We start from the raw sequence: 26,018 nt of genomic DNA, 5'->3' as shown, positions 1-26,018 counted from the left end.
AAACAATCTATGAAAAACAACACTAGGAAAACTGGGAAGTCTGAATAGTTTTACTTCTTTTACCAAAATTTTATTTATCACTAAAAGCCTTCCATCTGAAGCAAGATAGCTTCATGGGCTGAATTCCTCCAGACATTTAGGGAATAAATAAACCAAGGTTATAAAAACTCTAAGATCTGAGAAAGAGGGAACATACTTATTTTATGAGGCCAGGATAACCTTGATATCAAATCCAGGGCATTATAAGGAAGAAAAAATACTTGCTGTCTCTTTTCAAAATTGATGCAAAAATGCTAAACCAAGTGTTAGGAAATATAAGCCAGGGAGATCTAAAAATGATAATTCGTCATGACCAAGATGGCTTTGTCCAGAAGTACAATGTAATTTCTCCAATGAAGGAGGAAAAATTATCATCTCTATAGGTGCAGAATAAAGCATTTAATTAAAACTCAAGATTAGCCTGTGATTAAAAACACTTTTAGCACACTACAACAAATTTCTTGAATCTGGTAAAGTGTATCTTAAAAGATCTACAATCTTAGTTACTTGGGAGGCAGAAATTAGGAGGTTTAAGGTCCCAGGCAAATAGTTCTGAAGAATCCTATCTTGAAAATAACCAATGCACACATACAAAAGGGCTGTCAGAGTGGCTCAAGTGGTATAGTGCCTGCTTAGCAAGTGTGAAGTTCTGAGTTTAAACCCCAGCACTGCCAAAAAGAAAAGAGAAAAATATCTCAATGGCAAAATTACTTAGAGCTTCCCACCTGAGATTGGGAATAACATAAGGAAAACACTCTAGTATCTTTTGCTCAGCACCAGACTAAAGAGCATAGCCAGACTAATAAGAAAAAGCAGCAAAATAAAGGAGGACTGGAAAGGCAGGGATAAAAATTATTCAGAGACAACATGGTTGAATAGATAGAAAATCAAAACAATGTACAGATAAATTATTGAGATTAATAACTGAATTTTGAAAGCTAGGTTAAAATTTAACATGCAAAAATCAACTTATTTTAAGTATGCTAGCAACAGACCAAAAATATCAAAGTTACCATTTACAGTGTCAAAAACAAAGTCCATAGCAATAATTCAAATGGGAAATATGTTAGCCCCCCCCCATAAAGATATTTTTAAAAATAAAATAAACAGTGTGAAAAAAAAAACAAAGAAAATAAGTAATCCTGTTTCACAGAAAACTAATTTTATTAAGAGAAATTAAAGAAGCTATGAGTAAATGAGGGGAGAGGCTATATTCATAACTGGAGATCTATTTTATTTATAGATTCATGTAATCAAAGAAAATTCCAGAAGTTTTCTTGAAATGTATGATTTGTTTTGTTGTTTTGGCAGTACTGGGTTTTGAACTCAGGACTTTGTTCTTGCTAGGCAGGTGCTCTACCACTTGAGCCATACCTCAAGCCCTAGCTGTTTTGAAATGGAAATTACCAGGGTAGTTATGAAATTTGTATGAAAGTATAATGAACCACAAATAGCTCATATCAATTGACAAACAGAACTAGGTTATCAAAACTTACTTAATTTTTGCTCACATCTCTTTATCTTTTTTAGTTCTTTTTTTCTCTTCTATATGTGAATCTTTTTTTTTTATTCTTTTATTCACATGTGCATACATTGTTTGGGTCATTTCTTATTTTAAAGTGACAATATTTTGGTAGGTGAATTTGTGTAAGGATAGACTAATAATAGAGGATTAAGAGTCCAAAATCAAACACACATACATGAATACTTGCTGTATTGTGAAGGTGACTCCTGAGAATGAAGAGATGGTTTTCATTTGCTTGCTTGTTTTTTCAAGTAAATTGTGCTGGATTAATTGGGTAATTATATAGAAAAATACTAAATTGACTCCTATACATTATACAGAAATTAATTTCAAGGTGGATTATATATCTAAGCATGTGAGATAAGTCAATAGATTTTCTTTATTTTATTTTATTTTTTTCATTTTTCTTTTATTATTCATATGTGCATACAAGGCTTGGTTCATTTCTCCCCCCTGCTCCCACCCCCTCCCTTATCACCCACTCCGCCCCCTCCCGCTCCCCCCCCAATACCCAGCAGAAACGATTTTGCCCTTATCTCTAATTTTGTTGTAGAGAGAGTATAAGCAATAATAGGAAGGAACAAGGGGTTTTGCTGGTTGAGATAAGGATAGCTATACAGGGCATTGACTCACATTGATGTCAATAGATTTTCTGAAGGATAACTTCATGGATGAAGCATATTTTCTTGAATGTATACTGAGGAGCATTTTTGTTTGTTGGTCTTGGTGGTACTGGGGCTTGAACTATGGACATTACATTTGCTAGGCAGGCATTTAACCTATGCCCCCAGCCCTTTTTGCTTTGGTTAATTTTCCAAATAGTGTCTACCGTTTTTGCCTAGGGCTGGCTTGAGGTACAATCCTGTTTACACCTCCCCCTTAGCTGGAACACAGACATGTACCACCTTGCCAAACTTATTAGTTGAAATGGGGTCCCACTATCTTTTTGACAGGTTTTGCCTCAAACCACCATCCTGTGGATCTCTGTGTACAGAGTAGCTAGAAATATATCCAGACTATACCCAGTCCCCTGAAGAACATTTTAAAAAATGGGATGCCAAACGTGCTAACCATAGAGAGTACATTCAAAGTGGGAATTTCTTTCTCTAATGAAGGACTTTATTTAAATTAGGAATTTCTTTTCCTTAAAAGACTTTATTAAGATTCAGGGGATATTTACAATACATATAATCACCAAAGTGATTACATCCAAATTATATAAACAACTTATATAAAATATGTAAATGATAAAATAGTTAAAATGGGCAAAAATGAATATGCATTTCACAAAACAAAATATCCAACTGGATAATTAACATGCAAGCAAAGCATTCTTAATCATCATAGAAATGCTAATTAAAACCACAGTGTTCACTTAAAAGAATAAGTACAATTAAAGGGGCTGATTGTTTTAATTTTTGACAAGTTTGTGTAGCACCCATATTTCTCATGTAATGCTGGTAAGGCTATAACTTTTTACAGTGGTTTGGAAAAATTGACAGTGTCCACAAACACTTAAGCATACAAATACCTTATGATTCAGTACTTTTACTCTTACCCAACAAGGATGCATATGCATTTATGGGCACTAAGTGCTGTGTACTAGAGTGTTCATTGCAGCATTAATTAAAATATTTAAAAAGTGGAAATAAAGGTATAACCACAGTAGAATGGATAAACTAAGGGCAATTTCTACAACAGAATACTATACACCAATAAAAGTGAATCAACTATTGCTGTATACAACAACATAAAAGAATTCCACAAATAAGATGTTGAACAAAGGATGTCTGGCACAAAATAATGTGCACTGTATAATTCCTCTTATGTCAGTTTCACAACCAGACAAAACTAATCCATACTTAATGATAGTGATAATTTTGGAGAGGTGTAGTTTTGGGAGTCACAGAAAATTTAGAGATGCTGATAATATTTGATCTTATGACTTAGGAGGTAGTTATCAAAATATGTTCATTTTGTTATAATCCATAAATTTGTGTTTACATAATCTGCACACCTGTATGTATTACTTTAAGAATTTTATTTCAAAGAAATATATTGGTTTGTAGCTTCCCTCCCTAGCAATTGATCTAATTGTATTAAGCTATGAATGTGGATGATTGACATTGAGAAAGTGATCATGTTCACTGGGAAACTCTAAAATTTCATAAGTATTATAAACATTGATATACTATATACTTCTTAAATAATGACTGATAAATATATATTGAAAAGCTTTGGAAGTTAATTTTTACAATGGAGAATTACGAAGACTGGTTCATTTTAGTTCACATTTCATGTGAAATATGACTTTAAATGTTTTTCAATTAATGTGTATGTAAATCTTACAGTGTACCTTGCACTTATGAAAACTGAAATGATACCATATGTGGAGAAGCTTTGCTTTTCAGCTCTTTTGAGAATAGTAAAGGCAATAAACATAATTTTAATGTATATATTTGTTTTCTAGTATGAACGTGTTCTTTGAAGTTGCTCCAGTAATACTTTCTTGGATTATGCATGCTCTTTGAATAGTGACATAGGAACTTTGTGTTTTCTTTTTTATGGTATATGTGTGTGTGTGTGTAAGCTTTTCTTATTTGCCACATTATTTTCATTTGATGTCAAAATGGAGATACTCAAATATACGACCATATTTAAGGCTTTTGATTCATATTACCCAGTTATTTCCCAAAGTGTTTTTGTCTTTTTAAAAGTTTACTTATTTTATTTTTTATGATTTTATTAGCATATAATTGTTGTACCAAGGGATACATTATGATATTTACATATGTGCTTACAATGTATCTTTGTTAGATTTACCCCTTTCATCATTCTCCCTCCTCCTCCTTTCCCCCTCTTACAACAATTTCAACAGGTTTCATTCTTCTGTTTTCATATATGGAAACAAAACATATTCACCATATGCACCCTCATTCCCCCGTTCCTTGTGCCCATCCCTCTCCCACTGGTACCCACCCCCAGAAAAGATTTACTTTTCCTTCCTGCCCTTCATTTAAAAAAAAATTAAGTGTATATTGATAGTCCAAGGGGGTTTTCCCTTGGTACTTCAGGTCTGTATCTATTGTGCTTTTATCATATTACCCCCTCCCTTCCATTACTGACTTAGTCTTTCTCTATATATGCACATATATATGTATATATGTAGAGAGAGAGAAAAGAGAGAGAGATAATGACAGAAAAAAATTGTGTTAGTCTTTCTGAGGAGGTTATGGGAGATAGGAGAAAGAAAGAAAATGTTAGGGAATGAAGTATCGAACAACCCATTTATGTATGAAAAAATGCACTGTATAGGAATCTCTCTCTCTCTCTCTCTCTCTCTCTCTCTCTCTCTCTCTCTCTTTCTTCTCTTTTTCTTTTCTTTTTTGGTGCTGGGATCAAACCCAGGCCCTCGCACATGCCAGGCAAGTGCTCTACCACTGAGCTACATCCCAGTAGCTTTTTTACTGATGCTGTTTTTATTTTTGATCTCTACTAAAATGTAAAAATTAGGTCTGGGAGCATGGCTCAAGTGGTAGAGTACCTGCCTTGCAAGCATGAGGCCCTAAGTTCATACCCTGGAATTGCCAAAATAAATTACGTATATGTATATGTGTGTGTGTATATATATATACGTAATACATATACGTATATATATATATATACACACACACACATATAAATCATATAATATAATGCATTATAATATGTAATATATAATTATATGTAATTATTTGTATCACTTCTAGAAGAAAGGAAAAATGGAAATGTCAGCAATTGAAACAAATGCCATGGCTTGTTTTGAGTTAATAATTTTATATAAAATAGCTTGCTTTCCTCTGCTTCCTTTGTTGGCACACTTATACTGAATTAACATTATATACTAAATTTAATTCTATTGTGACCTTACTAAATTAACTTTTTTACTAGAACATTTTTAATTGAAATAATATTCATTTGCTTCTTTTTCTTGTTTGATTAAAAAAATACAAATGCATATTGTTATTTACCATCTGTTTTCTGTTTTCTTTAAGCTGCTTCTGCTTTGTGTGTGTGTGTATCTTAGTGTCTATTAATATTTTAAAATACTACCAGTAGATTTCAGAAGTAACCATTTGTCTTATTTATAAACTTAGTCTAGAAAACAAGTTAATGAAATAATTTAATTTTTAAACTATGTGTCTCTAGTAATAGACACCGAGTCATAAATGAATAAAGGACTTTGTTATTGGGCTGGAAATATATGTTGGTTGTACCAGCTTGTGGCTGGTGATTTAGGCATTTACTTAGCAACCGATCCAATTTATATCACTCTGAACTTGTACTCATGGTAGTCTTTAGACTACCAAACTCATTTCCTTCCGCTCTCTGCTTCACTGTGCTACAGATACCAGTATGGCCTTCTTGCTGCTTCACCAGCATCCCAAGCACATTTCTATCTCAGTGATTTTCCCAGTACACTGTGCAGATTCATGTTTCCTTAAACCCTCTCCCCCCTGACACCAGAATATATAGTTCTCTTAATTTTCACTTTCAAGAGGCATTCTCTTTCCTCTAATGTACTAACCCCCATCATTCTCTACTCTTATTCTCTGTTTCACTTTTTATTTGTGATTTATACATTTCATAGTAAATATAAGCTCCATGAGGTTAGGGACTTAATTTATTTCACTGCTGTGTTTCCAGCACTAAGAACTGTGGTACACAGTAGGACTGTATTATATAGGCATAAAATATAAAAAACAGTTTCAGTCTACATGGCTCAGTTCTTAGTCAACTCTGCAGAGTCCATCCACTTATTCTCTAAAACATACAGGATTTTTGTTACTTTCAGCATGACTCCATTTGTAGAGATTAACAGTAAATTTTAAATAAGCTCCAGTATTACACAATAAACTTCTAAACTTGTTATCCTTTAAAGGAGGAGAAAAAAGAGAAGTGGGAAGGGAAATAATATACATAGTATTTAGCTTTGTCTTTTATGAAGTAAATAATGATGAAAAATAATATTTGCTCCAAATTGCCTTTGCTTCTATCTTTGATAATTTAGAAATATGGTGATAACCACTTAAAGTTACAGACTTGTAATTGGTTTTCATTTTGTTCTTTCCTATTTATATCTCTTTCCACCCCACCTTACCTTTATTTAGAATCCAACTCAAGTCGGAACAGCTCTTCAGGTTTTCCATAATCTTGGAACTTTAAAGGATACTATTGCCAGTGTCGTGGAAGGATATTGTGCTACATTAGAAGAAAATATCCACAGTGCATTAGACATCAAAGCTTTGACTCAGCCTTCCCAGTCAGCTGTGAGAGGTATGGATGTGGTTTATATTTACCTTCCTTATTTATTTATAACTAAGAAGTTCTTTGAATAGTATGTGAAGCACTCATATTTCAAAGCAATCTAATGACTCATTTTTAGTAGACAGAAAATGAGAGAAGAAATTATGTTTCAGAACTTATTTTTAAAATGTTTTAAGATAATCAGGGAGTTGAACTAGCCATTTGGTATATTAAGAACTTCTCAATAAAGATGTATAAACTGTGGCATCATTTAGTTGAGAGGAAACAGATGCAAAAAAAAAAATACCCATATTTTTCTTTCTGAAGTTCTTATCCTCACATGTACTTTTTATTGGCAAAGAAAATATTTAGGGGCCTGATGGAGTGGCTCAAGTGGTACAGCACCTCTCTGGTAAGCATGAGGCCCTGAGTTCTAACCCCACTACCATCAAAAAAAAAAAATCAAAACCAGAAAATATTTAGGAAAGGCATCTCCATTTTAGTGTTTTACACTTTTCTTTTTAATAATTCTTATACTCAAGAGCAGTAATGGCTGAGGAAGTAAAAAATAACCACAACTATGGCAAAATATAAAGGAAAGTAGATTCAAGGGTAAGTTAGCAGTTTGCACTCTTCCTTGCCAACATGCATGACATTATATGATATACTTCTGCATTGAAGGTAGAAAAAAAATCACACATTATATGCACCTCTCACTTAATTGCTTCAGTTCCATCTTTTATTTCTTTCCTATGTTCTTTCTTCTCTTCTTTTAGTATAGGTGAACTATGCTTTCTCCTAGGAAAGACTGTTCTACTTGGGCATTTGATCACTTCACTTCAGGGTATTGTTTCAGCAGATAGATGGCTTCTCTTTGCCTCATTGTCAATTTTTCCTTCTCTGTATCTCTTTTCTATCATATTCAATTGTTTTATTGTATCTCCTTTTGCTTAAAAATAAACAAATCTAACTTGGCTTTCAATTTCTTTCTTCAGCTCTACTATCCCATTTTATTTTGTCAGTCTACAAAAAAATCTGTTCAAATTGTTGTGTATGTTTATTATGTCCAGTTTTTTTCTTCCCACTTTTGTATTTAAGATGTTCTAATCATTACGAGTTATTCTAAAGAATAAATGAAATAACTCATGTAGAATTAATAACAGTTCTTGATACATGTCTATACAAAGAGATTTGCAGTCATTTATTGTTATCTCTATATTTGCCATAAAAATGTGATCTTAAGTAACACTGAGTATATATATATGTATATATATATATATACATATATATATAAACTCATAAATAAGCTACACTAGATAAAGAGAGGTAAAAGAATCTTGGGTCCTAAAGAGAGTCTCAAAGGTTATCCTTAGCCTCTGAGTAGGTCCATATTAAGACTATTCCAGAAGGAGATTTTTGAAAAGAAATCACCAAGGGAGATTTTACTCTCAACTTTCCCAGCAATTATTTTCAGAAAGTTTGATTTAATGTTTAAATTTACATGAGGAGTTTAATCTCATTCTCTCTTGTGTTGTCAAGAATAAGGGGAAAAAATGAAAGCAGTTACTCACACGGCTGTCAGTCTTAATGTAGGCCTCTTTTGTAAAAGAATAAAGAGTTTAAAGCCAGCTTATTATCATTTGTTGAAGAGTAGATACCTTGATTTAATGTAGAATCCTTAGGCATGCTTAGGCATCAACTCCTTGTTCTTTTAAAAGAATAATCATATTTTTATTTTTAAAATGTTGCATGGTATTAATGTTAATTTTTTCATCTTGTTTATATTGAGATTATGTGGAGTATTCATTTTGTTGAAAATACACATTAAAAGTATTGAAGGATGATGGAGCATCATGTCAAAAACTTGCACGTAGTTCAGGAAAATTTTTTGTAATACTTGGCAGATTTTCTACAGATTTAAGACTGTTTCAAAGGTTAAAAATACAACAGTACAATGTTAAGAGAAAATATTACCTTGAATGTATAAAAAAGCTTATTGCTCAATAAGAAGTTAAACAACTTAATTGAAAAAGTGGACAAGACATCCTGGCATGGTAGTGCCTATCTGTAATCCCAGCCCTCATGAGGCTGAGGCAGGAGCATCTGGACACATCAAGACCCTGTCCCAAGAGAAAAACAACAAAAGGGTGAAGACTATGAATAGGCAAGTCACAGAGCATATGAAAGAAACTAATGGGAGATATTCAAAATCTTTGTAGAGGATGAAACTGCAAATTAAAATACAAATTAAACAAGGTGATATTTCTCAAGAAACTGATAGTCAGAATTGAAGACAGGGTTTAGTTTTATGTTAAAGAATTCTGGGACTAAACAGATTTTTATGCCACACATAGATAATTGTTCTTTTATGGATGTCCAAAAGATTTTTCGTTGGTAAAAGTTTAGTAACTTTTAGGCTGTGTCTGGGTTGAACGCTCTGCATCAGTTTTTTCTTTTTCATTACTGGGATTTGAACTTAGGTCTTCATGCTTGCTAGACAGTTGCTCTACCACTTAAGCCATACCTCCAGTCCTTTTTGCTCTGATTTAGAGATAGGGTTTTGTTTTTGCCCAGGCAGGCAAAAACTATTTTACTATTTTATGCTTCCCATCGTAGCAAGTGGCACCACACCCAACTGTGTTCCCATTGAGATGAGGTGTCACAAACTTTTCCCCCACAGTCTGGCCTAGAACTGCTATCATCCTGATCTCAGCCTTCCTTGAAGCTTGGGATAACAGGTACATGGTACCAGGCCTAGCTATTGGTGAGATAGGGTTCTCGAGAACTTTTTGTTGGTGGGGGGTTGTGCCCCCGCCCCGGCCTCAAACTTGATCCTCCCAATCTCACGTCCTAAGTATCTAGAATACAGGCGTAAGTCATTGGTGCTCTGCTGTACCAATTTTTTTTTTAATTAGAATGTGTACCCTTGTAGAGAGGAGTTTTTTTTTTTTAATTGGATATTGGTTTTTTTTCTGTTCCATTTGTTCTTTTTAGGAACTTTAATGATGCATATATCAGATTTTTGTTTTCCATGTTTAGTATCTTCTCCATAGGTTTGTTTTGTTTCATTTTTGTTGGTACTGTGGTTTGAACTAAGAGCCTTAGCCTTGCTAAGCAGACACTCTACCACTTGAGCCATGACCCCAGCTCCTCCATAGTTTTTTTGATGTCATTGTACTTTATTTCATTTTGTACGGGAAATGTTGTAGAACAAACTTATTTACCTCAGAGTAGCCTGAAAACACAGAGAGTGGAAGGGGCCATCATCAAAATATATCCTTTAAGCTATCCACTCCTGAACCTGCTTCATCTAGTTAGGCCCCACCTCCTAATGGTCTACCACCTCCTAATGGTCTACCACCTCCCAATAGTTCACTAAAACATAACTCAGTCAATGGAGTGAACTAATCCATTGATAAGGTATGCTTCTGATCCAATCATGTCCCAAAGCCCTACTTCTGAACACTGCTCCATTGGGGACCATATGTTTAATACATGAGTATTTGAGGGGGCATTTCAGATTCCATCCATAACAGTGAATAACCAACCATCCTCTTTGTTTCTTTGGGGAATTCCTTTAGTAACTTAGGTTTGTCATTGGTTTTAGCTTATTCTTCCTTTCCTCTCCCATCCCCACTATCTATGTTATGTCCAGTGTTGGCTTTGTTTCTGTTTAACTTGGGAGCACATCTTTCCTCAAATTCTGGACCATTCAAGAACTTAGTGTGGTTCCCAGTAAAAAGCCATTTCTTTAGTGTTCCATCCCCATAACTTTCTCTTACTTTAACTCTGGTAGGCTCCTCATGCTAGAGGGTTAATTATGTGATGTAAATACCATTTTATTGTGGTTTCTCTTCAACTTTTCTTTGCCATTCTGCAGTGTTGAACTCTTTGCTTGCTTTGTCCCTGGCCCATCTTTGCCTGCAGACCTCAGCTTTAGTCAAAGAATCATTAGATAGATGATCCACATTTTTATAGTTAAGTTTTTTTTTTTTCAGGGCCTTTTAGAATTAGGTCATTTTATTTTCATTCCTCAAAACAAAACAGTCTACCCATATGCTCCATCAAGCCTGTAGCTCTCGCTTTAGGCACAGACCAGAATTTTGTTTTAGCTCCTTCTCTCACCAGGTATATGGCCTTTCTGAGAACTTTTTTGAGGCTTGGTTCCTTCATCTGTAAAATAAGAGCAAGAGCAAAAAAATGTTGTGAAAATAAAGGAGAAAATACTTGTGTCAGTCAGAGCAATGACATGAAGATTCCTTTTATTCTACTTCGGACTATGTACAAGTTCACAGATTTTTGGGGTCTGCCCCATGGCCTCCCAGCAGTCAGCAAAGAGCACTCACTACCCATCCCAACCAGACCATTCCCAAAGAGATAGAGCCTGGTTCTCAGTTCTGCATCACCATGGAGATACCAATTATCCGACTCCATCCAGACTGTCTGAATCAGAATCCAGCCTTAGAGTCCAGCACTGTTTTAGCAACATGCTGTGTTAAGCTTTTTGTTGCTGTGACAAATATCTGAGTAAAACAGTATAGAGGAAGAAAGATTTATTTTAGCTTATGGTTTGGTCCATGGTTAGCTGGCTCTATTGCTGAGAGAGCCTGAGATGAAGCTGAACATCATGGTAAAGAGCATATGGTGGAGCAAAGTAGCTCACCTTATGGTAGCCAGGAAGCAGAGAGGAGTAACAGGAAGAGACCAGGACTAAGATATACCTTTCAAAGCCATGACTCTAGCTATCCACTTCCTCTAACAAGGTTCCACCCTCCACAGTTCCACCACCTCCCCATATCCCAGTAGTCTGTTCAGATTTTGTATCTATCAATAGATTGAACTACTAATTAGATGAGAGTCATCATAATCTAATCATCTCTGGAATGTCCTCAGAGACACATCCAGAGGTGTGCCTTATCTTCTAGATATTTCTTAATCCAATCATTTTGACAATTAGGATTAACCATCACACCTCTCTTCTAGGTCACATTGAGAACCCCAGATTTTGAGGATGATCACCCTACCTAGATCATTGCTCTATCATTATCTGCCCCATAATCTATAAGTTCTTCTGATTCCTTTGTTTTTCATTAACTTGCCCCCTCCAGTATTTCCTGTTGTCCATAGGATTGCAGAAATTTTCTACTGGAGCTAAATTCTAACCATAGATAGGAGACAGAAAAAATTCTTTCGGGTCATTGAGTAACTAACAGCACCCCAAAGACACTTCATCATCTCAGATGTATTAAGTCGTTTTGTAGGGCTAGAAGATCTGTCTCCTGCTAATTGGCTAACTTATCAGCTATCTGGTCCCTTCCTCATTTTGATTTATCTATAGAATTTGGTATGCATGCTTTAGAATCTCAAGTTTGAAGTTTTATTCGATTCCTTGTTTCTTTGACGTATATTTCCCCCCTATTTTTGTTTGTTCTTATTCTTACTGACTTTTAAAAGAAGAATAGGAAAATGATTTTACTCCACTATCATTAGCTAGAAATTACCCTCAAGTGTTATTTCTTTAAGGATTTGTTACTTGCCACTTTAATAAAACCTAATTTATGATATAATCAATTTTGATTTTTGGGTCTATTAAAGCTAAATGATTGTGTTAGTTTGTGATTTAGATTATTCTTTCTTTTGCTTCCTTTATACAGCTATTCTGTGTTCAGTCAGTAGATTATTTCTGTTATCTTATATTTTCAACAGTTGTATTTAGCTTATTAGGAATAAAAATCTTTACTTTGTGTTAGCTTTGCAATCACTAAAATATCTGAGACAAAAAATTTAAAAGTAGAAGTCGGGCACCAGTGGCTCATGCCTGTAATCCTAGCTACTCAGAAGGCAGAGATCAGGAGGATCGCGGATTGAAGCCAGCCCTGGGTGATTAATTCCACGAGACCCTATCTTGAAAATACCTAACACAAAAAAGGGCTGGTGGAGTGGCTCAAGGTGTAAGCCCTGAGTTCAAACCCCAGTACCACTAAATAAATGAACGAATGAATGAATGAATAAATAAATGTAGAAAAGATTTATTTTGGCCTATGGTTTCAGTCCATGGTTGTCTGGATCCATTACTTTTAGGACTGTGGTGATGCAGAACATCTTGGCAGTGGAAGTGGACATGGCTGCCTACTTCATGGTGGTCAGGTAGCAAAGAGTGAGAAGGAAGATGTAGAGGGACAAAATGTACCCTTCAAAGCCACATCCCCAGTGACCTTCGAACTAGGCCCTACCTTCTAAAGTTTCTACTACCTTCCAAGAGCACCATCAACTGGAGAATAAGCCATCAACCATGAACTTTCAGGGACATTCAAGATCCAAACTATAACATTCCACCCCTTGCCCCCAAAGGCTCATGTCCCTCTCACAGTGTAAAATGCATTCAGTTCATCTCCAAGGCTTCTTGTAATCTTAACAGATCCAGCATTGCTCAGAGTTCAAGTTCATTGTCTCCTGTGAGATTCAAGACAAACTCTTAGATATAAGCCCCTATAAAAAGTCAGAAAACAAGCTATATTCTTCCACCATATATTGGCATAAAGTAAACATTCCCATTCTAAAGGGGAGGAATGAGACTAAAGCAAGAGAGAAACCCAAGAAGGCAAACATTCTTTATCTCCAGGTCCAGCATCTGGAGCACATGGTGGGACGATGTGAGCTCTAAAAGGCTTGGGCATCACCAGCCCTAAGGTCTGCCAACTGCTACCTACAGGGCCTCTCCCTTGGGCTGACACTGCTTCTTGCCTATGGCTTTCCTTCACTTATCTAACTACTGAAGTGTCTGTTGCAGTTTCATCTTTAGTCTCATTGCTTCATTGTATCACTCTATGAGGGGCTGCCCATAAGAAGTTTGGCCTTGTTTCATGTACACTCTGTGACCTCCCCAGACTTTCTTTTGAAATCTGAATTGAAATCTCTGTGATCCCACAATTGTTTCATTCGACATGCCTGTAAAACCAGGATCATGTGGACAATACCAAGGTCTGCCACCTGTTCAAGTAGTAGCTAGGCCAACTTGGACCATGACTGCAGTGACCTCTGAGTGCCTGGATAGCTGAATATGGTGAAACAAATCATGGGGAAACAACTTTCGAGACAACCCCTGCAAATGGGCACCCCAGCACTCTCTTAAAGCAGTTTTTTAAATGAGTATACTTTTATACCCTTGTGCCTGCAATGGGTGGTGTCCAGGCAATTCCTGAGATGCCCTTAAACTGTCTTTCCTATTACTCTGGTGTAAAGTACTTGGCTTTTTAATTTTTTTTAATGGTGCTGATCTCTTCAGCACCTATACCCTCTTTGGCCTCAACTTTAAAAAACTTGTTCCTTTACCAGCAAAATGACAAAATTTTCAGATCTTTCCACTCTGGTTTTTATTCCTGATTCTTCCTACAGATATGCAGTCAGTAATACTGTTTGACAGTTTGAGTGCTGTGCTTGAAATTTCTTGCACCAGATTTCTTGATCCATCAGTTTAAACTCAGTCTCTGAGTTTCTGGATATAGACAAAATGTGGACAAGTTGTTTGCCAGAATGTGACATGATTGGCCTCTAATCCATTTCCCAATAGAACCCTCATTTTAATCTGCAACCTCATGAACCTGGCTGTGAGTATCTGCATTCCTATTGGCATTCTGGTTTTTGAGTTCCACTGGAATCACCCAAAAAACAATTTCTGTTCCTTTTAAATGTCTGATTTTCTCTGTGAACTAATGATTATTTTTTGAGTCATTTAATTATCTGTTGTCATTAGTGTAACTTTGTATGGTCAAATTTTCCCCCAATTTGTTTTGTGGAAACCCCTCCAGTCTTGTTTTTATATCCTTGTAATAAATCTTTTATCTTTGAACACTTCTCTGCACTGTGGCACAATAGGTTCCAGGTCAACTTGTATTTTCATGATTGCACAAGAAATCTCTCTTTTTCTCTTAGGAGCACTGGTCAGTTAGTTGACTTTTTTGTTGTTGTTGTTTTTTTCAGTACTGGCGTTTGAAGTCAGGGCCTCATACTTGCTAGGCAGGCACTCTACCACTTGATCCACTCCTCCAGCTCTTTTTTTTGTGTTGGGTATTTTCAAGATAGAGTCTCTCGAAATACTTGCCCAGGCTGGCAAACCTTGATCCTCCTGATCTCTGCCTCCCGAGTAGCTAGGACTACAGGCATGAGCCACTGGCACCTGGTCAATTGGTTGGCTTTTTGAGGGGGATCAGAGATAGTACTTAGTAATAACAATTTGGATACTAGATATGCTTATTACTATTGAGGAGTCATATCTCACTGCTTCCCTAGTAGACAGAGTTTCAAAATACCCATAATCCCCATTGTATACTTGTGCCTTTATTCTATTAACTCTATTCTAAAATATACCTAAACTAGTTGCAGGATTATTATGGCACTACCACATACAGCAAAAAACCTAGTAAGTTCACTATTTCTTTGTAGTTCTTTTTGCCTATAAAATATACTGACTAAGGTCAGTGTTCTGTGATTAAGGATAACTTGAATTGTTTTCTCCCATGTCATTGTATTAATTTGGTGTATAGGTGGAGTGAGCTTTCTCTGGCTCCCTTGTTCTCCTGACCTAACTGGCCTAACTGGGGTGACTGGAGATGCAGAAAGGACAAACGATAGACAAACATGCATAAAATTGGGGCCAGGTGTGTTGGGTGCTTGGATGGAGACACAGAACAGCCTGGTTGCTTCTTTTCTCTTATTATTCTCTTCATTTACTTTGCTTCTTTTCTTCTCTATTCTTTAAGGCCTCACTCCTTTACAGTTCTTTAAAACCTCGCTTCTAAAGTCTTCTTTTCTGTCTTTCCTTAGACTCGCACTATCCCATGTTTTCTTTAGCATAATCTCTCTTACAGTCTTTTCCCTCAAACTTGCACTGTCCCATCAGACTTGCACTGTCCTGTGTTCTCTCTTTAGCTTTCTTAAAGTCTCAATGCTCAGACAATAGCAGCTGTGTTTAAAAACTGCATTAGCATAACTCTTAAAGTCTTGGTCCTTAGGCTTGCACTGTCCTGTGTTCTCTAGCTTTTCTTTAGCTTAGCTTTTCTAAAGCCTATGTATAAAGTTCTCAGTGCAGACTTTCACTGTCCCATGTTCTCTTTAATCTTTAGCATAACTCAGCAGCCCACCAGCAGTGTCATTCTCACAAGCAGCCCACCAGTCAATCCATCCCCCATCAAAAAGCCCATGTCCTCCTTCAGCGAGTCTTTTATATCCAGTGGTAAACAAGGAGGTGGAGCAACAGTTCTCAGGTAGGGGTGTGACATTGTAACAAGAGAAACCTGTATTCCTATTTCTCTGAATGGAAAAAACTTAGGAAAAGCAGCTGCACTGCATTCTGCCTCGCTCTTTTCTGTGGCTGGGGCTGTATCAAACTCAGCCTGTCACTGAGCTGTTCTTATGCCAAATTCTCATAGTCTTCTCATGATCTGCTCCCCACATATAGGTATTTTCATTTGTTTCTATAAATATTTGAATTCAGTTTTAGGGCTTGGTTTTTTCATTGTTTTTAAATTTGCTTTTGGAAAATTGAAAGTGTTTGTATGGATACAAAATATTTTTGGAATATGGAAAACATTTGTGTAAGTTACTGCTATCCCTGTATCTTTCACTTGGTTTTGTTTCCCACCAATCTCATCCCCTTTAAGGATACCATTTTTTATTAATTTACTTTGTCCTCATGGGAACATGATTTTCACTAGTGTGTTGTTTCCCTTTCTTAAACACAAAAGGTTAATGATTCTTTTTTTATATTACTCATAAGAAATTATTTCTTAAACTTTTTTTTGGCTTTTGTATTCTTTTCAAAATAACACACATTTTGTTGTATTTGGAAATTCCAGTCATATTTCTTTGTCACTTGTAAGCAGGGGGTCCTGGACGATCTACCATGCCAACCCCAGGAAATACTGCAGCTTTTCGTGCTTCCCTCTGGACCAATATGGAGAAACTTATGGATCTTATTTGTGCTGCTTGTGGACAGGTAAATGTTTCAGGGGATGAAAAGAACATTAACTAACTCCTGGTTGTTCCAAGTTGTGTGATTTTGGAGCAGGTCTTTTAAAATATCTGATCATTCAAAATACCTTTGTTAGCTTATTACAATGCATAAGCATGTTTGTAGTAATAGATGGGAGTGGTAAGGCTATTGATTAATTTCTGAAATGCACTTGATTTTTCTAATACCTAAGCTTTGTGTTTGTTTCATTTGGAAAAACCCAATTATGTATATTTTCCCTCTCCCTCCCACCATCCCTTTTAGGTACAACATCTACAAAAAGTATTAGCAAAGAAGAGAGATCCTGTTTCTCACATTTGTTTCATTGAAGAAATAGTTAAGGTATGTTGAAATGAAGATATTTTTCTATGTTTTTTTTTTTGCAGAAACAGGAAGATATACACCAGTCTCTTTGTGTTATAGCCTTACAGAGTGGTGCATGTCAAATTGCAATAGGGAAATGTACTGACAACTGTAAATTTTCTTTGGAATATAAATTATATAAGCAGTTTGTGGGCTAATTTTTTAAGTGTACTACTGATTTCTCATTTTCTGTCATATAAATGATTATAATGTTTTAAAAGCCTTTTACTAGAGCATGAGATAAAAATTTTTGGTAAATAAATTTATATAGTGGGCCATTATAATATGTTCATTTAAGGAAGTAACATTCCATTGTTATACTCATTTCCCATGTTCTGAAATCTCCCTTCTATCATTCACCAATCTGCCAGCCCCATGGGCCATTATTTTTTTTCCAAGTATAGGAATCTCTGATTCTACATCTTATTCATTAATTTTGATACATTTTAATAATCAATAAAATAATTATTATTCTATTATTATAATTATAGTTAATTAATAATTATAATTATTATTCTATTGATTATTGAATCCTAACACCTAATACTCCATAGGAGAGCAAATTGATAAGTTTTCAGTATCACGGTTTCCTTTGTAAATGGAATGTTTTATATACTGTATTGAGGTTCTCCAAGATTAACCTGAAGTTCAGTGATTTACTGGGAAGAATCACAGGACCCTAACTATAGCTATACTCATGCCTGAGATTGGTGAACGGATATAAGGGAAAATCAGCAAAGGGAAAAGGTATGTGACGCCAGGTACAGGAGAAAACAGGTACAAACCCTGAAGAGTCCTCTTCTGCTGGGAGATATAAGATCTTTTTAATCCCTCCAGCACCAAGTTTTGAGAGCATGCATGAAATGTTGTCTACCAGGAAAGTTCTCCTTGAGGCTTTAGACCAAGGTTTTTATCAGGGGTCAGTTACTGCTTAATATGTACCAAAGTTCTAGAAAAAGAAAAGTAGATGTTTAGCATAAATCACATTGTTTGCCCAGTTTAGAAAAGGTGAGTAACTCTTAACACTTAAAGAATCATGGGGTTCCTTTCAAAACCCCAATTTTCCAGATGCCAGCCATGGACCCACCTTGCAAACAAGTTTTTCTGCAGCATCTCAGACCTATGATGTTCCCTCTTTTCTGTACATATTACATTAGTATCTGTCTGCATAATTTACTCGACTTTCTACTTAACTTTCAGTTGTGGGAAAGAATCAAATTTGTCAATTTGTATAGCCACTTAATTTTTTGCATTTATATAAGTAAGTGGGATAAAAGTATAAGACCATCATATTTATAGGCAGAGAATTTCACATGCAGTGTTTTCATTCATTTGTTCTGATTTGAGCTACCTTTCCATACAAATTAATTCACTTAGTCTTCGTGAGCAGTGGTCTCACTTCAAAGTTTTACTATCTAATTCTTTTTATTTTTAATTCTTTATTTTTGGCAGTACTGAAGTTTGAATTCAGGACCTCAAGCTGTCTTGGCAGGCGTTCTACCACTTGAGCCATACCTCCAGGCTTTAATTCCTTTTTATAGTTTAATACTCTGTACAAAACATAAGAACAATTCAAATGAAACCATTATATTCAAGAGATAGTAAAGAAAAGATTAAAAATAAAGAATAGTGCTATTAAAGAGGTTTATTTTATGATACTCTGACATCAGGCAAAGTTTCTACATAAAATCTCATCTTTTTTTTTTTCTTTTTTGTGTATGGTACTGGGGTTTGAACTTTGGACCTACATCTTGAGCCACTTCACTAGCCCTTTTTAGTGAAGGGTTTTTTTTCGAGATAGGGTCTTGCAAACTGTTTGCCTGGGCTGGCTTTGAACTGCAATCCTCCTGATCTCTCTGAGTAGTGAGGATTACAGGTGTGAGCCATCAGCAGTGTCCGGCTTCATCTCAGTTCTTGACACAATAAATTATTATGGTAAATGAACACTGGCAATTTGTGTAGGCCAAATTTTAGATGCATTTGGCCTATATGTTATTATCTATTTAAAAAGATTACTGAGAATAAGAATATATGCTTTCATTTTATTTATTCATCTAATTTGTATCCAAAATTTCTTATTTAATTAGAATAACACCATAAAATTGCTCTTTTCAAAGAGGAGTACACATGCCTATTTATATTGATATATAAGTATTATTTTAACATTTTTGAGATGAGATCTCACTGTGTAGCCCAGGCTTGCCTAGAACTCTATGTAGCTCAGGCTGTCTTTGAACTGGAGATCCTCCTGCCTCATCCCCTGAGTGCTAGGATTACAGGCATGTACCTCCATACCCAGCGATTTATACAGAAATTGTAATGTAAATTGCCAGTTTAGTTGATATTTGTTCTTTTGGTGGTAATATTTATGGAAAAATTTAATCCGTCTTGGAATTCAATGCACCTATGTATTTTTAGGAAGGATCAGTCTTTTGTGAAAAGTCCAAAATAACTTTTGACTCTACATACTTGGGAATTTCAAGGCAAGAGAGTAGCAAAAGAACTCAAAAGCAAAATGTTCATCATGTATTGCAAAGATAAAAAAAAGTGTTTATAAAAAAATGTATTGCAAAGAGAGAACCTAAGTTATATTTATCTTTTCCTTGAAATATATCTTTATTATAAAGATATAAACAAATTTTTTTAGCTGGTTGTACCTATAGTCCCAGCTACTCAGGAGGCTGCAATAGGAATATCACTTGACCCAGAAGTTTAAGACAAACATGGTCAAAGTAGTGAGACTCCATCTCAAAAGTAAAACAAAACAGAAGGGATTAAATATTCTTGCTTATTATATAATTACCAAATAAGGACATTATTATTCTAGTTCACATAATTACGAAGGGCAGTACATACAGCCTTTATAAAAAGTTCAGGGTTTTAAGAATGATTCGGGGTCTCTAAATCATGACCCTTACATACTTGAGGTAACATTGAACTTGAGTAGATGATGATATGTATCTTGAGTCATGGAAGATCCTCATCTGGACCAAGATTTCTAAGTCTTTGTAATCACTTTCAAACAAAAGGTTATGAGCTAAAGTATTCTTGTTACACTATTAGCTTTAGCATTTTCAAGACTTTTTAAGAAAGAATATATACCTTTTTCACTTACTAGGTTAACCTTCTAAGCCTGTGTATATATATTTTAAAAATGATATAAAATAGTTGAATAATTCTGGATGAAAATGTTAGTAATACCATATGTTTTCTAGAATATCTATTTAGATTAGAAATTAAGCCTTTTTTCCTAGGGAGATCACTACTAATGAATATCTTTTTTGTTAACATTGGTATCTCCCTAGCAGATTTTTAAAAATTATCTACTTAAAAATTTTTATAAGTAGTCGTCTATATTTGAAATTTATTAAAAAGCTGCATTAATAGCTTCTTTCTCTTTGGTTTATAATATAGAATATGAAAAAAGTTATACTAATACTACTTAGGAAAACTAAGAGTCTCTTTTTCAGATTTCTTTGTTTTGAAACCATTTGGTTCCAATGCTTTTGTAATTCACAGTAAGGTATGATGGGATTTCTGTTTTTGATGTCTTCGTGCCAGCTTCTTTATTTCTATGAAACCTTTATTTTTGCATTTTCCTTTGTTAAATGATTTTAATAATTATTTCCTTTTGATGTAGTTCATTGTCTACAGATATTCTTAAATATTAGTGATTTTAATTAAATTAATTCATGTACTGGGGGAGCTATGATAGGATCTTGGTAAGCAGCTCAGGTTGGCCTAAAACTTATTCTTCTCTTGCCTTAGCCAGATCATGTGCTTCCATGCCTGGCTCAATAGTCTGAAATAATTTTCGTAAGAGTAAGTATAGATTTTTAGCATTTGGAAGACTGAATCTTAAAGGTCTCCTTTTTTAACACCTGTTAAACAATGTCAAAGGCAGGATAGTATAGTAAGAACTTAAGCTTTGGTATCACACCAATCTCAGCTTTGTCAATACAGATTATGTAATTCTGAGAAGATAATATAATTTTTCAGAACCTTGGATACTAAGTGGAGATGATAATACTACCTGTAGAACTGAGGTATTATAAGGAAAATGAAATAAACTGAAGATTTAATTCAGAGTGACTCAATAATTTGCTATTATAATTATTATTTCAATACTTTAATCTGAAAACATATTTAAGGTTCATTAACTGCTAAAATGCTAGATAATAAAGAACACTGCCATGTGAAAAGTCAGTTTTGTTTAACAGTTCTAATAACATAGTATGTTTGTATATTAATTAATTCATGTAGAGTATCAGAAATTTAAAATTGTCAATTATGCTTCCTTAAATAGACATACCAAATAATTATTCTGAATGTGTCATTATGTCTCATGTTAATAAAGTAGGTTAATGACCTAACATACAGTAATTTTGTAGTGAAATGATTTTTCTTAGTTGTGTTCTGTGAAGTATTATGACAATTATTAATTCATTTATACTCTTATCAGGGAAGAATTAACATTTGAGTTTATTCAAATGTTGAGCTCTATTGCTTTTAGTTTTCAGCTGGATGAGGTGGCTCATGCCTATAATTCTAGCTACTTGGGACAGGGAGATTAGGTGGATTATGATTCAAGGCCAGCACAAGCAAAAGGTTTGTGAGTCCCCATCTTAACGAATGGCTGTGCATGCTGGTATGCAACTGTCACCCCATCTATGCAGGAGGCATAAATAGGAGGATTGAGAGCTTGTCCCAAAAATAACTAAGGCAAAAAGGACTGGGGGTATGGTTCAAGTGGTAGAGCACTTGCTTAGCAAGCACAAGGCTCTGAGTTCAAACTCCAGCACTGCTAAAACCAACCAAATAAATAAAAACACTTTTATGTTTTTCTTGCAGTACTGGGATTGAACTCAGGGCCTACACCTTGAGCCACTCCACCAACTCTTTTTTTTGTGATGTGTTTTTTCAAGATAGGGTCTCATGAACTATTTGCTGGGCTGGCTTTGATCCATGATCCTCCTAATCCCTGCCTCCTGAGTAGCTAGGATTATAGGTGTGAGCCACTGGCTGCAGCTACAAACTTTTAGTTTTCAATTTAATATTATTTAATCTGCCTTGGTGTTTGCTAAGATACTTGATTTTAGGTTTCACAAAGGAGTGTATGTATTTGTATTCATAGCCTAATATTTGGAATGTTCTTAGGACAAAAGAATCCTACATGATGATAGTTTCTGTGATGCTTTATTAATTGAGAAGGTTTTAGAGTAGGGGTTTTTTGTTTGTTTGTTTTGTCAATCTAGGGTTTGAACCCAGGTTCTCACACTTACTAGGCAAGAGCTTTACCACTTGAGCCACATCGCCAACCCTTTTTGCTTTAGTTATTTTTTGGATAGTCTTGCATTTTTTGCCCACATGGGCCTGGATTGTGATCCTCCTATTAATGCCTCCTTCATGGCTGGGATGACAGGCATGCCCCACCATGCCCAGCTTATTGGTTGAGTTAGGGTTCCATTAACTTTTGCCCAGGTTGGCCTTGAACCAGAGACCTCCCAATCTCTGCCCGCCAAGTAGCTGGTATTACAGGTATGAGCCACTGTTCTTGGCTTTGAGAGGATACTTTTAGTAGGTTGTCCATCATGTCATGGAGAATATATAGAAGTATAAAGAAGGCATAAATGGGTTGAGTACAGAATAAAGCTGGACCAATTATATCAAATATCATAAATCCAAGAGATATTTAAGTGTAGACCCATTTGAAAGCTGTTCTTTAAAGTGTTCTACTTCTTAATTTAATAAGTGCCCTAGATAGCTTGTAAAATTAGCTTGTTACCTTCAGTCCTATGACAGTTTGAAAAGATACAGTCATACTTAGCAATTCATATTATTTGTTTTAATTTTCAATAGTCTTTTTTTTCTGGTGGCACGGAGTTTGAACTCAGGGCCTTACACATGGGAGGCAGGTGCTCTTCTACTTGAGCCACTCTGCCAGCTCTGATTTTCAATATTATTTTTCTTTTTGTATTTAGTTTTCTGTGAATTGCATGAATGGATAGATCATTTTATTTTTAAGTGAAAATTTTAGGCTGAACACCTATTGTCTCTGTGTTTTGGGTAGACTAGGATGACCCCTCCTTGTTTTAACAGCCATCTCAGCTACCAGGTCCATTATCTTTGACCATATGTATTCCTCCAGCTCTCCAGTATACGACTTAGAGATGGGAGCCACCATTTTAAGTCTCTCTACTCCCATTTCCTACAGGGCAGGGCAGGGCAGGAAATGTTTCTCTTTTATTTCTCTCTCATTTTTCTCCATTTTAGACTGTTACACTAAATTTGTCTCTTAATAAATTTTACTACAAAAATTTTAGGGTCATTATTAGACATTAGAAGTTTAATTTGGGTATCTTTTAAAAACAGTTAAGAATTAGAGTATCACTATAGAATCATCAATACTATATAAAACACTTTTCCTGAAAGTAATTTAGCAAAGTATTGACAAACTATTCAGGAACCACAAAGTGGAAAGAAGGTTGTAGATTCTTCTCTACAGAATTAAACCAATTTAACTGTATGCGGGAGTGTAGATATGATACTTTAATTTTCTAAGCCAGCATTTTTTATCGTTGAACAGAATCTTGTAATCATGTGTAGGATGCATTAGGCTAAATCTGGAATGTGTTCGGGATTTTGAGCAGCCATAGTACTAATAAGAAATTTAACTATGAAAACTAATGTGTTTTCTTTTGCCTTTTAGATAGCGAGTGATTTGATAATAGCATTAGAAACACTAATTAGAAAACTTAAAGAACACCCAAATTTGAAATCTTTTCTAATATTAAAATATTTAACTTGTCTGTCTGTGGCATTTCAATTTGATTGAAATGTTGACTAGAAATAAGCCAGTTAAGTTTTTTTTTTTTTTTTTAGCGTTAACTCAGGGCCACCATTAGCAAACCCACCAGCCCTTTTCTATGATGGGTTTTGTTGAGATAAGGAGTCTTGTGAACTATTTGCCTGGTTTGGCTTTGAACCACTATTCCTCTGATCTTTGCCTCCTGAGTAGCTAGGATTATAGGCATGAGCCACCTGCATCTCACACCAGTTAGATTTTTCAATCAGATATTATTGGTAAATACTTTTTATCTGAAAAGATTATATATTTTCACTTTTACTAATCTGGAAATCAGATATTCTTTTTTTTCTTTTTCTATGCTTTTTAAAAATTGTTTTTATTCATATGGTCGAAAAACACATGAAAAAATGCTCACCATCTCTAGCAATAAAGGAAATACAAATTAAAACCACACTAAGATTCCACCTCACCCCTGTTAGAATAGCCATCATTAGCAACACCACCAACAACAGGTGTTGGCGAGGATGCAGGGGAAAAAGGAACCCTCTTACACTGTTGCTGGGAATGTAAACTAGTACAACCACTCTGGAAAAAAATTTGGAGGCTATTTAAAAGCTAAACATTGATCTATTTGATCCAGCAATACCACTCTTGGGGATATACCCAAAAGACTGTGACACAGGTTACTCCAGAGGCACCTGTACATCCATGTTTATTGCAGCACTATTCACAACAGCCAAGATGTCCCACTACTGACGAATGGATCAAGAAAATGTGGTATCTATACACAATGGAATTTTATGCAGCCATGAAGAAGAACGAAATGTTATCATTCACTGGTAAATGGATGGAATTGGAGAACATCATTCTGAATGAGGTTAGCCTGGCCCAAAAGACCAAAAATCATATGTTCTCCCTCATATGCGGACATTAGATCAAGGGCAAACACAACAAGGGGATTGAATTTGATCACAAGATAAAAGTGAGTGCACACAAGGGAGATATGAGGATAGGTAAGACACCTAAAAAATTAGCCCTCAATGCAGAGAAACTAAAGCAGGTACCTTAAAAGCAACTGAGGCCAATAGGAGAAGGGGACCAGGAACTAGAGAAAAGGTTAGATTAAAAAGTATTAACCTAGAAGGTAACACTCATGCACAGGAAATCAATGTGAGTCAACTCCCTGTATAACTATCCTTATCTCAACTAGCAAAAACCCTTGTTCCTTCCTATTATTGCTTATATTCTCTCTTTAACAAAATTAGAGATAAGGGCAAAATAGTTTCTGCTGGATATTGAGGGGGTGGGAGGTAGAGGGAGGGGGCGGAGTGGGTGGTAAGGTGAATAAAAAAATAAAAATTAAAAAAAATTAAATTTAAAAAGTTGTTTTTATATTTATTCTTATGTGTATACATTGTTTGGACCACCTCTCCCCCTTGTCCCCTCGCCCCTCCCTCCACCCCCTTCTCCTCTACTCCCACACTCCCTTCCAGGCAGAGCCTATTCTGCCCTCTTGTTCTCCAATTTTGTTGAAGAGAAAACAAGACATAGCATATTTGCTAGTAGGAGCTAGAGATAGCTATACAGAGAGATTCCCAGCATTGCTGGGAGTAGCATTGCTGCATCATATGGCATGTACATGTGTATTACAACCCACATTGGTTCATCTTTACCAGACTTCTTCACTACTTCCTTGTCACCTTCCCATAGTGGCCTTTGCCAGTTTAAGATTACTATATTTGCTTGCCTACAGTGGGCACATCAGTCACATTCAAGTTTTAGGTTTCCTTTCCTTTCCCTATTCCTCCCATACGTGTTCTGCCATTAGTGTGTGACCCATGTCCAATAATATTTAACTGCATTTGTTTTCAGTCTGTAATCCTCATATAAGGGAGAACATATGATTTTTGGCCTTCTGAACCTGCCTAACTTCGCTTAAGATGATGTTCTCCAGTTCCATCCATTTACTTGTAAATGACAAAATTTCG

General features: G+C 35.4%; 1 protein-coding gene across 8 annotated transcripts in view; it reads left to right on the top strand.

Annotated features, from left to right (window-relative positions):
* Positions 1-26,018, top strand: part of Cog5 (component of oligomeric golgi complex 5) — a 330,870-nt gene that overhangs the window by 171,109 nt on the left and 133,743 nt on the right. For 5 of the 8 annotated variants that reach the window (XR_012445204.1, XM_074064981.1, XM_074064979.1 and 2 more), the window contains 3 exons: positions 6,715-6,880; positions 16,729-16,844; positions 17,124-17,201. Coding sequence is in view for 7 of the 8 variants with exons in the window: in XM_074064981.1 (XP_073921082.1) it covers positions 6,715-6,880; positions 16,729-16,844; positions 17,124-17,201 (360 nt within the window). In the remaining variant the exon portion in view is untranslated. The remainder of the gene's footprint in view (positions 1-6,714; positions 6,881-16,728; positions 16,845-17,123; positions 17,202-26,018) is intronic. The other 3 variants (XM_020156084.2, XM_074064980.1, XM_074064977.1) reach the window with 1 other exon arrangement.

This window comes from Castor canadensis, chromosome 2, assembly GCF_047511655.1.
Source record: "Castor canadensis chromosome 2, mCasCan1.hap1v2, whole genome shotgun sequence".
In the NCBI taxonomy this organism is placed as follows: domain Eukaryota; kingdom Metazoa; phylum Chordata; class Mammalia; order Rodentia; family Castoridae; genus Castor; species Castor canadensis.
Note: the sequence above shows the minus strand (reverse complement) of the source record. Positions and strands in the feature narration are given on the sequence as shown.